Genomic DNA, 14718 nt, shown 5'->3' on the forward strand with positions numbered 1-14718 from the left:
CCTAGATCTCCCACAACCCAGCTGAGTGTCCTAATCACTGAACAATTGGATATTATGGAGGTGGGGTGTGTGCATGCCTCTCTCGCTTGAAATTCTATCCTAGACAAATGCTTTGTTGAAATCAATATGTTTCAACCAAAAAGTTTTTGTGTTGACAAATTGGATTTTCCTATGAAAAATGTTTTGTAAAAAATTCCCGAGTTCTAATCCCAGCCTTCTTTCTCTCTCCCTATTTTTAAAATTATGTTGTTGGATCCATCTTTTCTACTGGGCTCCATAAATCCACTTTAAAACTCAAACACCTAAATTTTATATTGCACTCTAAAGTATATTCAAGCTCCAAGGCTCAAGATTTAAAGTGAAAGTGGTCAACTCCCTGAGGAGAAAGAGGTGAACCACCTAATAGACTTTATTGAATAGGTAAAAGTAACAAAATGCCAGAAACTTGTGAGGATTCTCAAGAAGAATGAATTTTAACTATGAATCTTGACGGAACCTTTATTCACCCACTACTGGTAGTTAGTCTCTCACTACAGGTTTTATTTTTTCAGCTTTAAGAGTTGAGAGTGTGTTTAGTGCTCATAACAATAAAGACTAACAAAACCTTGAGACTTGGATAGCGCAGAGAGGATTGTGCTGCAAGCTGCAGCTACATGCAGGGCATGCACACAGCAAGCACATCCAGCCACTGGATGGAAGACCACTAATGATCCAAGTCTGTTCTTGTGGCCGCCCTTTAATAGTCAAATACAACAAGTTTGAGTAATTTATACAGGTTGAACCTCTCTAGTCCGGTACCCTCGGGACCTGACTGGTGCCAAACCAGAGAATTTGCCGAACCACGGGAGGTCAATATTGTAGTGTACTGGTCTCTTTTTATTTTTATCTCACTGAGGCGAATAAACGGAACGACGCTTGCAACGCTGCCTAGCCAAGGCTTACCAGCTCTCTTCTTAACAAAGTGTTAGTGTTGTTACACACTTTTACTGTATTGGCACTCTTACTTATGTTAAGTAGTTCCTTATTACAAACAAACAAAGTTCTTTACAACATCTGAAAACAGTTTCCTAATAAAATAATTTGTAAATGAATATATTTTCCTGTAGATTTCAATACATACATTTACAAAGAAATCAAATTCTGATGGAAAAATTACAGATGCAAAAATATCAATGAAGGAAGATATATAACATAACAATATTAAATAGGAAATTACTTTCAACATACGTCTTTGGGAAATGTAGGTAAGAGATAGGTTTAATAAAGGGGGATGGAATAACTTGCTCTTGGGTGTCACCTTGTATTTCATTTAGAAGTGTGGTTGTCCAACCTAGGAAGAAGTAGAAGTAACAGTTGCTGAGGTTTCAGACCCCGATACTTTGTTCTTTTTCCTCAGTTTACTTTTCACTTTGTTCCATATGTTTATTTCATACATTTGCATTATAAATGCAACAAAGATGATGCCTCCTACTAATACAGCTGTTACTGTGCTAACAAGATATCGTCCTGGGAAGGCCAGAGGAGCATCATCAACATAAATCTGCAACAGAAAACATTTAACATATCCTTACATTGTCTTAGTCTAACAATTAAAATACTAACACAAAGTTTTAACACTTCCTATTTATTATTTGTTAATAGTGTTAGCGTCCTCAACAAAGAGAAAGAAAAGGGAGATTCTGTTCCCCGGGAGCTGACAATCATAGGACCCAGTTCTGCTCCATTGAAATCAGCAGAAGTTTTGCCATTGCTTCAATGGGACCAATGTTGGGGATTAAATTAGACAAACTAAAGAGTTCAGATATAATATTTTGGACTATATAAAAGTGGTCTAACTTCAGATTATGCACATGCCTTCTTACTTTGATGTAACCTATCCTGGGTCTGATTCATTCCTGACATGACCCCACAAAAGAAGTTATACCAGGGATGAGTTTGGTTAGTATACTCTAGACTATAATCTTTCGTGAAGCATTATTTTGCATTTGTTATGCTCAGGACAGTCTTTTGTACAATATAAAAGGAAATACTTTTCTCCTACAGAGAACACTGATTTTAGATATTATTATAAGGACCATTAAGTCCTTTAATGCAGTGGTTTTCAAACTGTGGGTCACGACCCAGTACTGGGTCATGGAATGTAAGGCACTGGGTTGGGGTGGCTCTGGTCAGCACCGCTAACCTGGCCGTTAAAAGTCCTGTCAGCGGTGCTGCCCAGCTAAGGCAGGCTAGTTTCTATGTGTTCTGACACCGCGCTATGCCCTGGAAGCGGTCAGCAGCAGATCTGGCTCCTAGGCGGGGGTGGGGTGCATGGGGCTCCACTTGTTGCCCCCACCCCAAGCACCAACTCCGCACTCCCATTGGCTGATTCCCGGTCAATGGGAGCTGGGTGAAGGCAGTGCCTGCAGGCAAGAGCTGCTTGGAGCCACTTGTGGTCCTCCACCTAGGAGCCGGACCTGCTGCCAGCTGCTTCCAGGGTGCAGTGCAGTCCGCAGTACTAGGACAGGCAGGAAGCCTGCCTTAGCACCCTTGCTGCACTGCTGATCAGGAGCCATCCGAGGTAAGCCCACCCCCCAATCTCCAGTCCTGAGCCCCCCCAAACCTGGATCCCCTTCCTTCACCCCAAACCCCTCATCCCTGGCCCCACCCCAGAGCCTGCACCTCCAGCCCAGATACCTGACCCCCTCCCACACCCCAACCCTCTGCCCCAGCTCTGAGCCCCTCCCACACCCCAAACCCCTCTGCCCCAGCTCCACTGGGTCATGGGCATCAACAATTTTCTTCAACTAGGTCGCCAGAAAAAAAAGTTTGAAAAGCACGGCTTTATTGAATGTAATTTGCCATGGCTATGGCTGTAAATATATTCTAGCAATTGCTTCAGTGAAATAAGAGTCCACACTTTAAAAAAAAACACAGCAATCCTTTTACATAAAACTCCATGCTTTCATCCTTTTACTAGTTAGTTAATGTTTGTTAAGACCTTTGAAGTTGTGAAAGTCTCTCTTAAACAAGTATATTTCTTTACACTCATCTCTCATAAAAATGGTTTCCTTGGCTAAATATTACATTATCTCTTCTTTCATCATCAGCTTCCTCTTAGAAATTCTGCTTAGCTTATGGTTCATCTTGACCAGCTACACAGAGGTAAAATTACATTTTGACATGACTCTACTAGGACTTTACAATGTGTTACCTATCTTACTGTAAAAAACATACCTATTTTTCCAACACGTCATTGATGCCTATCAAATCCGAACTTTAATTCTTAATGATATAAAAGCTGTTGCTATCTAATCTGCCCACGTAAGAATTTCTAACACACTCATGACCATAATATCCAAGCACAAATTTATGGTTAGTAAATAAAACCATCTTTCTGGGTATTCCATCCCTGAAATTGCTTCATTTCTCTAACCATCTGCATTGGAAGACCTGCAAAATTGCCCTAAAAACTTAGTTCTTAATCAAGCAGTGCCATGAACTGAACTGCGTTAGGAACATAGCAACAGATTGTACTCATGATCTGAAACCCTCTCTGCTTTGCCCTTTCTTCCTGACTGTCACCACCACCACCAGCCTCCTCATTGCTCACCAACCTGGTCATCTTTGATTCTTTCATTTCTCTTAACCCGCACATCAAAGCTATGTCCAAACCCTGCCACTTCTGCCTCCATCACATTTCCAAAATCTGAATATTTCTTTCTGCGCTAATGCTCTCAGCATCTTCCATGTTCATTACTGCAATCTCTTTTTCTCTGGCCTCCCTCATACTCAAATCAGCCCCCACCTCTCCCCAGTCTGTACAAAAAGCAACTGCTAATGTCCATCTTCCTTGGCCACTGTTTTGACCACATCATCATCCCTTCTTTGGATCCTTCCTACCATGGGGCCCTCACTTACAGGGGTGCTGGAACAATTTGTATAGTGCGGGTGCTGAGAGCCATTGAACCAAACTGTAAACCCTGTATATGATGGAAAGCACTTCAAACCAGGGGGTGCAGCAGCACCCCCAGCACTCCTAGTTCCAGAACCTATGCTCACGTAGCCACTGAATCAAGTTCAAGTTTCCTGTTCTTCCTTTCAAGACCAGTTATGGATCTCCCTCTCCCTACCTATCTGCTCTGGTCTCTGATTGCATTACTCTCTGCCTCTTCCAGTGATGCCAGCTTCAATGTCTCATTCAGCTTGTCAGACAGATTTCTATACACCTTCTTCCATTTTGTTCTTTAAACAGGGAATGCTCTTCCTGAGCTAATTCATAAAGCCACTCCTCATCCCTTCTTACAAATCTCTCTCCTAGACCCATCCCTGTCACAACACCTACAACAAATATTCCAGCATAGAACAGCTAGGTTCAAAGCTCGGGGAAGCACAGTCAGACGATGGAGTGGGGATGTGGGGGAATGTACTTTTGTAAATAAAAACAATTATGTAGAAGTTGCAGAATCATAGAAATGTAGGACTGGAAGAGACCTCAAGAGGTCATCTAGTCCAGTGCCCTGCCCTCAAGCCAGGACTAAGTAATAACTAAACAATTCCTGATGGGTGTTTGTCTAACCTGTTCTTACAAACCTCCAGTGATGGAGGTTCCACAACCTCCCTTGGCAATTTGTTCCACTGCTTAACTACCCTGACAGTTAGGAAGATTTTCATAATGTCTAACCTAAACCGCCCTTGCTGCAATTTAAGCCTATTACTTCTTGTTCTATCCTCAGAGATTAACTAGAACAATTTTTCACCTTCCTTCTAACAGTTTTCAAGTACATAAAAGTTTATCATGTCCCCCTCAGTCTTCCCTTTTCCAGACTAAACAAACCAATTTTTGTCAATCTTTCTGCATAGGTCATGTTTTCTAGATCTTTAATCATTTTTCTCTCTCCTCTGGACTTTCTCCAATTTGTCCACATCTTTCCTGAAATGTGGCACCCAGAACTGGACACAATACTCCAGTTGAGGCCTTATCAGCATGGAGAAGAGCAGAAGAATTACTTCTTGTGTCTTGTTTACAACATTCCTGCTAATACATCCCAGAATGAAGTTTGCTTTTTTTACAACAGTGTTGCACTGTTGACTCATCTTTAGCTTGTGATCCACTATAACCCCAGATTCCTTTCCTAGCTAGTCATTTCCCATTTTGTGTGTGTGCAACTGATTCTTCCTTCCTAAATGGAGTACTTTGCATTTGTCCTTATTGACTTTCATCCTATTTACTTCAGACCATTTCTCCAGTTTCTCCAGACCATTTTGAATTTTAATCCTATCCTCCAAAGCACTTGCAACCCCTCCCAGCTTGGTGTCATTCACAAACTTTACAAGTGTACTCTCAATGCCATTATCTAAATCATTGATGAAGATATTGAACAGAACTGGACCCAGTGGGACCCCACTTGACATGGGCTTCCAGCTTGACTGTGAACCACTGATAACTACTCTCTGGGAATGGTTGTCCTACTAGTTATGCACCCACTTTATAGTAGCTCCATCTAGATTGCATTTTCCTAGTTTGTTTATGAGAAGGTCATGCGAGACAGTATCAAAAGCCTTACTAAAATCAAGATATACCACATCTACTGCTTTCCCCCCATTCACAAGGCTTGTTACTCTGTCAAAGAAAGCTATTGGGTTGGTTTGACATGATTTGTTCTTGACAAATCCATTCTGACTGTTCCTTATCACCTCATTATTTTCTAGGTGTTTTCAAATTGATTGCTCGATTATTTGCTCCATTATCTTTCCAGGTACTGAAGTTAAGCTGACTGGTCTGTAATTCTCTGGGTTGTCCTTATTCCCCCTTTAATAGCCTGGCACTATATTTGCCTTCTTTCAGTCCTCTGGAATCTCTCTCATCTTACATGAGTTTTCAAAGGTAATTGCTAATGGCTCAGATATCTCCTCAGTTAGCTCTTTGAGCATGCCAAGATGTATTTCATCAGGCCCTAGTTTAAGACATCTAGCTTGTCTTGGGGTATGTCTTCACTACCCGCTGGATCGGCGGGTAGCGATCGATCCAGCAGGGATCGATTTATCATGTCTAGTCTAGACGTGATAGATCGACCCCTGAGTGCTCTCCCGTTGACTCCTGTACTCCAGCACCGTGAGAGGTGCAGGCAAAGTTGATGGGGGAGCGGCAGCGGTCGACTCACCGCGGTGGAGACACCATGGTAAGTTGATCCAAGTACGTTGACTTCAGCTCCGTTATTCACGTAGCTGAAGTTGCGTAACTTAGATCAATTCCCCCCCCAAACCCCCCGCCGAGCGTAGACCAGAGCTAAGTAATTTTTAACTTGTTCTTTCCCTAGTTTAGCCTCAGATCCTACCTCATTTTCACTGATGTTCACTATGTTAGATGTCCAATTGTTACTATCTTTTTGGGTGAAAACAAACAAAGAAGTCATTTAGCACTTCTGCTATTTCCGCATTTTCTGTTATTGTCTGTCCCTACTCATTGAATAACAGGCCTATCCTGTCCTTGGTCTTCCTCTTGCTTCTAATATATTTACAGAATGTTTTCTTGTTGCCCTATAAAAAAAAAAGAGTACTTGTGGCACCTTAGAGACTAACCAATTTATTTGAGCATAAGCTTTTGTGAGCTACAGCTCACTTCATCGGATGCATACTGTGGAAACTGCAGAAGACTATATATATATATAGGTCTCTGTGTATATAATGTCTTCTGCAGTTTCCACAGTATGCATCCGATGAAGTGAGCTGTAGCTCACGAAAGCTTATGCTCACATAAATTGGTTAGTCTCTAAGGTGCCACAAGTACTCTTTTTTTTTGCGAATACAGACTAACACGGCTGTTACTCTGAAACTTGTTGCCCTATACGTCTCTAGCTAGTTTAATCTCATTTGGTGCCTTGGCCTTTTAAAATTTTGCTTGTGTTCTGTGTTCATATTCATCCTTTGTAATTTGACCTAGTTTCCACTTTTTGTAGGACTCTTTTTTGAGTTTCAAACAATTAAAGATCTGCTAGGAGAGCCAGGATGGTCTCTTTCCATACTTCCTATCTTTGCTGCACAGTGGGATAGTTTACTCTTGTGCCCTTAATAATGTCTCCTTGAAAAAGCATCAACTCTCTCAAACTGTTTTTCTCCTTAGATTTGCTTCCCATAGGATCTTATCTACCAACTCTCTGAGTTTGCTAAAGTCTACCTTTATTGTGGTGTTTTCCCTCCTACCATTCCTTAGAATCATGAACTGTACCAATTCATGATCACTTTCACCCAAGCTGCCTTCCACTTTCAAATTCTCAGCCAGTTCCTCCCTATTTGTCAAAATCAAATCTATAACAGCCTCTCCCCTAGTTGCTTTCTCCACCTTCTGAAATGAAAAATTGTCTCCAGTGTATTCCAAGAACTTGTTGGATAATCTGTGCCCTGCTGTATTATTTTCCCAAACAGATGTCTGTGAAATTGAAATCCTCCATCACCACCAAGTCCTGTGCTTTGAATGATTTTGTTAATTGTTTAAAAAAAGTCTCATCCACCTCTTTTTCTTGAATAAGTAGTCTATAGTGGACCCCCTACCATGACATCACCCTTGTTTTTTTTAACCTCTTTTACCTAGGGACTTTCAACAAGTCCATCTCCTATTTCCATCTCAAACTCAGTCTGAGTGTATATATCTTTGATAGACAAGGTAACACCTTCTTCCTTTTTCCCCTGCCTGTTCTTCCTGAGTAAGCTGTACCCTTCTATACCAAATATTCATGTGTATTATTTCACCAAGTCTCTTATATACACCTTCTCTCCCCTCCCTTAATATATCACTTGTCTTCTTTGACTGTGGAGCAGGGATTATGTATCTATTGAATAGATTTGTATATCACTCAGCATAATGGAGCCTTGATCCTGATTTGGGCCTCTAGGTGCTACTGTTGCCCCTCTGTAAGATGGGGATAATGATATTGACCTTTTCTTAAAGTGCTTTGATATCAGCTGCCTCAGCAATAGAATTCCACTTGGAGGGCTCTCTGCAGATGTGGGCATCTGCAAGTGGGAATGTAACCCCTGTGTCTAATAGGGAGATATCTCTTTAAAAGACCCATTGCGGGAAGTAGGAGTGAGTTGTGTCTGGGTCATTGTTGCTAGGCAGATTTAGCACTCCACATCCAGAAGCTTCTGGATTTGGGTGTGGAAGTTTTGGGTATGCTCCAACAGGTTCTCTGTTGCTGGGGTCAGACTCCATGAGGGCAAGCAGTCAGGGCAGCTGCTTTACAAAGGGACATGTCCCCTGTGTGAGTTAAGAGAAGCGGAGCCCAGGAATAGAAAGCAGGCTGTTGTAGCAGGTTAGTGATATTGTTAACCCTCTAACAGGGAAGCATGGGCAATGTTAATTATAGCAAATTAATTATAGGAAATTGGGAGGGAAAAATAACTTCTATTTTAGTTGTATGCTTTGAATGTTGTTTTGATTTTAGCCAAACTGTTCTAGTTAAATTGTCTCAACTAGTCTGATTCACCAACTTTTCTTTAAATGTAGTAATGGGGAAAGTGTCATTTATATTTTGCTATTCTCAGTTTTGTATTTTCTTTTAACAGGGTTTTCTTTAAATCTATACACTTAACTGAGTGATTGGTTAATCAGTTAGCTGACTAGTTAACAGTGCTTTCAGCAGAAGAAAAGTCTGCATAGATTCCAACTGAATATTCCTAGAAGCAAGTGGAGGGACGTGTAGATTTGGTGATTAAAGACTAACTGAGACTTAGATGAACTAAACCTAACCTTTTGGGGACTGAACTGTTCCAATCTTAATTTGTTTTCTTTATTTATGTTTATGTATAACTGTGAAGATAATGTCTGCGGATTATAAAATAGCCATGTTATGCTGTAAAATTGAGATTATTTGTTTCTTTATCATAAGATTTTATAAAGTTATTTAATTAAATTCATTTCTTTAGTTCCTTTTGGGACTTGAATGTGGGGAGATTCACCCTTTGCAATCCTTGCTGAAAATCCTTAGAGACTGAACTCTGGGTCTGTAGCTACTTTTCTATGGGAGTTGGGGTTTTTAGGCATTGGAGAACGGCAATGAAGTGAACTCTAGCCCACCCAAAGGTTACAGGAAGGGGACTGGAGATTGTTTTAATTTGCATTCATTAACTTTCCATGTCTTTTGTAATCCCTTTTGAAGTGTGAATTCTGGGAATGGATAGGCCAGGCACCATACTGATCAGGAAGCCAGGACAGAGTGGCAGGAGTCTCAGACCTGTTGCAGAGAAGTAGTGACTTAGTATGGATGGGACAGTGTTCCCATTCAATATCTGCTTTCTTCCTCTGGCTTAGGACCACCAAAAGTGGAATGGCCAGCTATATCAGGAAGCTAAAACTCACTTTTTTTGCCAATATCTACTTCCTGTTAATTTGCTCAGTCACTTGGAATCTGGTCATCCCTCAGCTGCCATCGTACAATTCCTATATATCTCCTTTGGAGAGCTGCAAGGCCCAGCAACTTCCACAAAATGCTGTGGAAATTTTGGACTCTGGGACACATCTGAGGAAGACCATTGTGTGAATGGCAGAATGTGGGGGCAGTATCCCTGTTCTACAAAATGTGTAAATCCAAGTTTAGCAAGTACACCTTTTGTGATAGCTCTTGTCTTTCATTTGAAATGCTGTGATCATTTTTTTTAAAGTGACATCTGTTGAAATTATGGGCTATTTACTGTACCTGAAATTCATCAAGTAGATTACAAAAGGAGACTCCAGGAATAGTTGCTACCCTGAAATGAAAAAGCTCAGACCCCTGTGAAAACAAAACAATAGCAGCATTGATGGAATTTTTGTTTTAAGAACAAAATTTGTTTCATTAAAGAAAATACATATTGAAGGCCCTGTTGAGCAGAAACATGTACAGAAAGCATTTTCAGCTGGTTCCTTGAAACTCTTTTGCAGTTTTGCATGCAAAGTTGGCAAAAGTAAGAGCAACTAGTGAGGGACAAACCTATCTTGCTTGCAGATCAAGTAAGGCAGGGGATTAAATTGGGGCCATTGGGGGCCAACAATCTTCCTCTAAGTGTGTGATTTCTTGATTGTGGTGTGCATCAACCTTAAATTGACAAGAACTGGGGAGCAGACCATGAGGAGCGCCACTGCAAACTGCATGCTTTCTCCATAGGTTGCTCCTAAAATCCAGAGGGTCATCTTCATTTCCCTCCTTATCAGAGAAGACTCAGCAGCAGGACAGCATGGGGGCAAAGGGAACAGAATACTCTTGCCTACTTCCAATTCCACTTCAGAATAGCTGATGTGGAAATCAAAAGACTGGGTATTTCCAAATCTCATTAGCATACTAGGACAAATTAGAGTGTTTTTTACATTTTGAAGGTGCAGAGGACATAGGTTCTGCTGCTCCAAAACATGCAGAGCAGATTGCTCTCAGAAAGTGGCATCTCTAAGTGGATTTACTCGGAAATGAGGCCATAACTGGTCTCCTGAATACTTCACTAGGAGACGCCAATGTTCGTTTCTAACTTCTGAAAGAAGTTAAATGAAAAACCAAGTGCTAAATTTAGCCCTGGTATAAATGGCCATAAGTTCATTGGAGTTACACCCATGCTGAATTTGGCCCATAATCTTTAATACAGAAGAAAAGCGTAGGACTCTCCCAAACACACCAAAATCTTTCAAAATTTAATTTTTAAGCAGTGCTTAATATTGTTTATTTTAATATTTTGATTAAAAACTTTAGAAGAAAGCAAAAAAGCTAAAATACGCAAAGCATATTTTTAATAAAATGCTACCATATTTTAATAAAATTATTTTAAAGAGCATTTTGGAAGAAAGGGCTGCTAGAGTACTAGGCAGGAGAGTGGTTTGAGAATTTTCCATCAGAATGATTTTTCAACTGAAAACAAAAATAAAATATTATGCCAATATTTTGATTTTACATAGAAAAAAATGAAATGACATTTTTTGGAGTCAATTTAACCAGATTTAGAATATTTTGTTTACTGAACTGACCAAAATGTTTCACTTCAGATCAGTTAATAAAATATTTAAACTGCATTTCCCTAGCACTTGGCCTTATGGGAGTTGTAGGCTGGGTTCCCTGGAAGACTACATCTCCCACAATGCAATGTGGATCCAGCTCACTGAGCTAGGGAAATGAATTTAATGTTGATCTGACTTGAAAGAAGCTTTTGGGTCATTTCAGCAAAACCAGATGAAACATTTAGATTTCAGAAATGTCAAATGTTTTGATTCTATCAAAAATGAAAAACGTTGAAATGAAACATTTTGATATTTCTGCGGTGAAAATTTTCAGAATTTCCATTCAGCAAAAAATATAGAAATATCAACGTTTCAGCCTATTTTAGGATTAAAACAAATGTTTTCAAAATTTTAAGGCCAGAAGGGACTGCTGTGATCATTTAGTTTGACCTCCTGCATAATACAAGTCATAGAACTTCCCCCAAAATTTCTTATGGGATGGAACTGAAATTCCAGATTTTGCTCAGCTCTAATATGCAGTTTTGATATTTAAAAGTTTAGGCAAAATATTCCAAAGTGGCTTCTAAAGACTATACCCAGAATTTTGTATACCAGGAGCAATTTAGAGGCTTACTAAAACTGCTTAGAAAATAATCTATGGATAGATTAGATAAGATAGATAAAATAGATTAGATTGATAGATCAAATATGCCCTTATTTGGTAATCAGTATTTTTTCCAAAGGAACATATTGGTGACTGCATATACAACAGGCTGGTTAAGTAAGTGATGGTAAGATCTTGAACAAGACATATAAAGTAACAGTCAAAAGGATCATATGTGAAACTACCACCAAATAAATTGGTTAGTCTCTAAGGTGCCACAAGTACTCCTTTTCTTTTTACCACCAAATACTTTCTCTACTATCTAAAGGATCAGCACCTTTAAAGGCTACATATGGTATGTTCATAAGGTATAAAAGACAGTTGATCCAAACTACAGATGGGTCTGATCTATGAACTGGTGTGCTTGGATCTGGGTTTTATACAGAAAGGAAGTTTGGATTCAGATGAGAACTTCCTCAGAGTTGAATGGTGTTTGGATATGTAGTTTTGATTCATGCCCATTTTTGTCCAAAATATTTATTTTTATCTGAAAAAAACCCGCAAAAAACAAAAGCAAAACCACTTACATATATGTTTAGGGCTAGGGCTTCTGGATTATACAGTGTATTGTTGAGTTTATCAGCTAAATATGCTCTCATTTTTAACATGCTTGGTGTTTCATTGGTACCTGTAAAACAGTAGAGTAAGTCAATTTTTTCTTTCCCCCACATTTTTAAATAATTCCATTTTCTATATTACAGGTAGTTGGTAATATAGGTTCTGTGACTAACAGACTGACAAGGGAAGAGGAGTGTTTTACCCCATTTAGTCTAAAGGCCTACCCTTTGTGAGATGGTGAGAGCTTCCTGTGAGATGCTAAGTACCATGACCTTCCATTAAAGAATGGGACCTGGGGCACTCAATACTGTGAGAGGTTCTCAGAATCTTGTAGGATCCAACCTTTATGTAGTTTTGATCACTCACCTATCCTTGAGTTTCTGAGCATCACAGAGAAAGGATAATCAGCACAATTTTTAGCCTCCTTGCTAAAAAAAAAAAAAATAAAAATTCTCCCTTTTCTTGAAAAATTTCCCTGTATCCACAAAAACATACAGACTGGGGACTCCAATTATATAATAGTACAAAAAGCAAAATAAAGGAACATACTTTAAGGTTGCTGTGGCAGATAGTGCAACTGCATGCAATATCTTTGGGGACCATATTGTATTAAGTTTACAAATGTTTATGTATCATTGTAGGCCAAAGATTATATGCAACTCCATGGGGCAAGATTATCAGAGTTCCTCTAGGAACTCAGAACAGGTGTGTGTGTGAGATCACAATAGTCCCACAGATTGTAAACAGCTCCAGAGGAGTACTCTCTAATGGGGTGGTTTGCATATACTGGTTTAGGGCTGAGTTTAAAAAGACTTGTGTGTCTCTCTTGCATTTAATTCAAGAAATGGTCAGGACCTTGGGTCCTAGAGAGGACCCCAGCCCTTGCTGAAAAGTTGGAAAGACTTTGGTTTACTAGGGCCCCATAAAATTGCTAGTTGATTCCTGGAACGTTCAGTGCATGTTTAAATCTGTTCACTGATTCTGTATATGTTTTGTCTGTGATACTTTTGGCTAAGAATAAATGTACTTTGCTTTGGAAGAGCTGTGTGGTCACTGGTAAAAACATTGTCCTTGGACAATGCTGGCCATTAGGTGACCTGGCCTGCTGGGGATTTCATAGTGGATGGCATGGGCTGTGCAGCCTTAAAACCCTTTGTCAGGAGGGAGAAAGAGGCACCAGTCTCCACCTCAGAGACGTGATGGCTGGGAGCCTGAAATCTTGAGTGCTCTTGAGGGACCATGGAGCGGAAATACAGGTGCAGTTATCCTGAAACTCTGACAGTTGCTACAGATGACAACTTCAAACTAGAGGGTTATTGTCAAGGTTCCCTCCCCACTCTGAACTCTAGGGTACAGATGTGGGGACCTGCATGAAAGACCCCCTAAGTTTATTCTTACCAGCTTAGGTTAAAACTTCCCCAAGGCACAGATTTCTTTCTTGCCTTGGGAACCAGCTTAGGTTAAAACCTGGTACGCTGCCACCACCAAGCGATTTAACAAAGAATCCGGGAAGAGACCACTTGCAGAAGTCTTCCCCCAAAATATCCCCCCAAACCCTTACACCCCCTTTCCTGGGGAGGCTTGAGAATAAACAAGATGAGCATAAACCAGCCTTGGATTTTTAAGACCCTAAAAACCCAACCAGATTCTTAAAAAACAGAACTTTATTAGAAGAACAAAACTAAGATAAAAGAAACACTCTGTAAGATTAGAATGGAAGATAATCTCACAGGCAGTCAGATTCAGAACATAGAGAATCCCTCTAGGCAAAACCTTAAGTTACAAAAACACAAAAACAGGAATACACATTCCCTCCAGCACAGCGAATTTACAAGCCAAAACAAAGAAAACCTAACGCATTTTCTAGCTAGATTACTTACTAACTTTACAGGAGTTGAAGGGCTTGCATCCTTGGTCTGTTCCCAGCAAAGGTATCACACAGACAGACAAAAGCCTTCCCCCCCGCCCACCTCCAGACTTGAAAGTATCTTGTCCCCTCATTGGTCATTTTGGGTCAGGTGCCAGCGAGGTTACCTTAGCTTCTTAACCCTTTACAGGTGAAAGGATTTTGCCTCTGGCCAGGAGGGATTGTATAGCACTGTATACAGAAAAGTGGTTACCCTTCCCTTTATATTTATGACACGCCCTGCAAATCACAGATAGGGTGAAACACTGGCTGTGATTTCTTCCTGGAGCTCTAGGAGAAAACAGAGTTAATAAGACACATCTCCAAATATACTACAACTTGTATAAAGACTAACAATATTTTCCCACATCTCAAGGATGATTTTAGCCAGTTGATTCTGGGAAGCTTTCATGGGAGAGTGCATCAGCCACTTTGTTAGAAGCTCCTGAAATGTGTTGTGTGTCGAAATCAACATCTTGGAGAGCTAAACTCCACCAAAGAAGTTTTTTGTTATTTCCCTTGGCGGCATGAAGCCACTGTAGCGAAGCATGGTCGGTTTGCAGGTGGAAACGCCGTTCCCAAATGTATTGGTGTAGCTTTTCCAGAGCGTAGACAATGGTGCAACATTCCTTTTCACTGATTGACCAGTGGCTT

The 14718-nt window shown here is 40.3% G+C and overlaps 1 protein-coding gene across 1 annotated transcript in view; it reads right to left on the reverse strand.

Moving 5' to 3' along the window:
- Window positions 1–1330: 1330 nt before the first annotated feature.
- The window catches only part of CATSPERB (cation channel sperm associated auxiliary subunit beta), a 101612-nt gene continuing 88224 nt past the window's right edge, over window positions 1331–14718 (reverse strand). The window contains exons 24-26 of the mRNA XM_073350352.1: window positions 12128–12228; window positions 9675–9749; window positions 1331–1540 (exon numbers count right to left, since the gene is read on the reverse strand). Coding sequence (XP_073206453.1) covers window positions 1331–1540; window positions 9675–9749; window positions 12128–12228 — 386 coding nt within the window. The remainder of the gene's footprint in view (window positions 1541–9674; window positions 9750–12127; window positions 12229–14718) is intronic.

The sequence above is a fragment of the Lepidochelys kempii genome, chromosome 6, assembly GCF_965140265.1.
Source record: "Lepidochelys kempii isolate rLepKem1 chromosome 6, rLepKem1.hap2, whole genome shotgun sequence".
Lineage (NCBI taxonomy): Eukaryota > Metazoa > Chordata > Testudines > Cheloniidae > Lepidochelys > Lepidochelys kempii.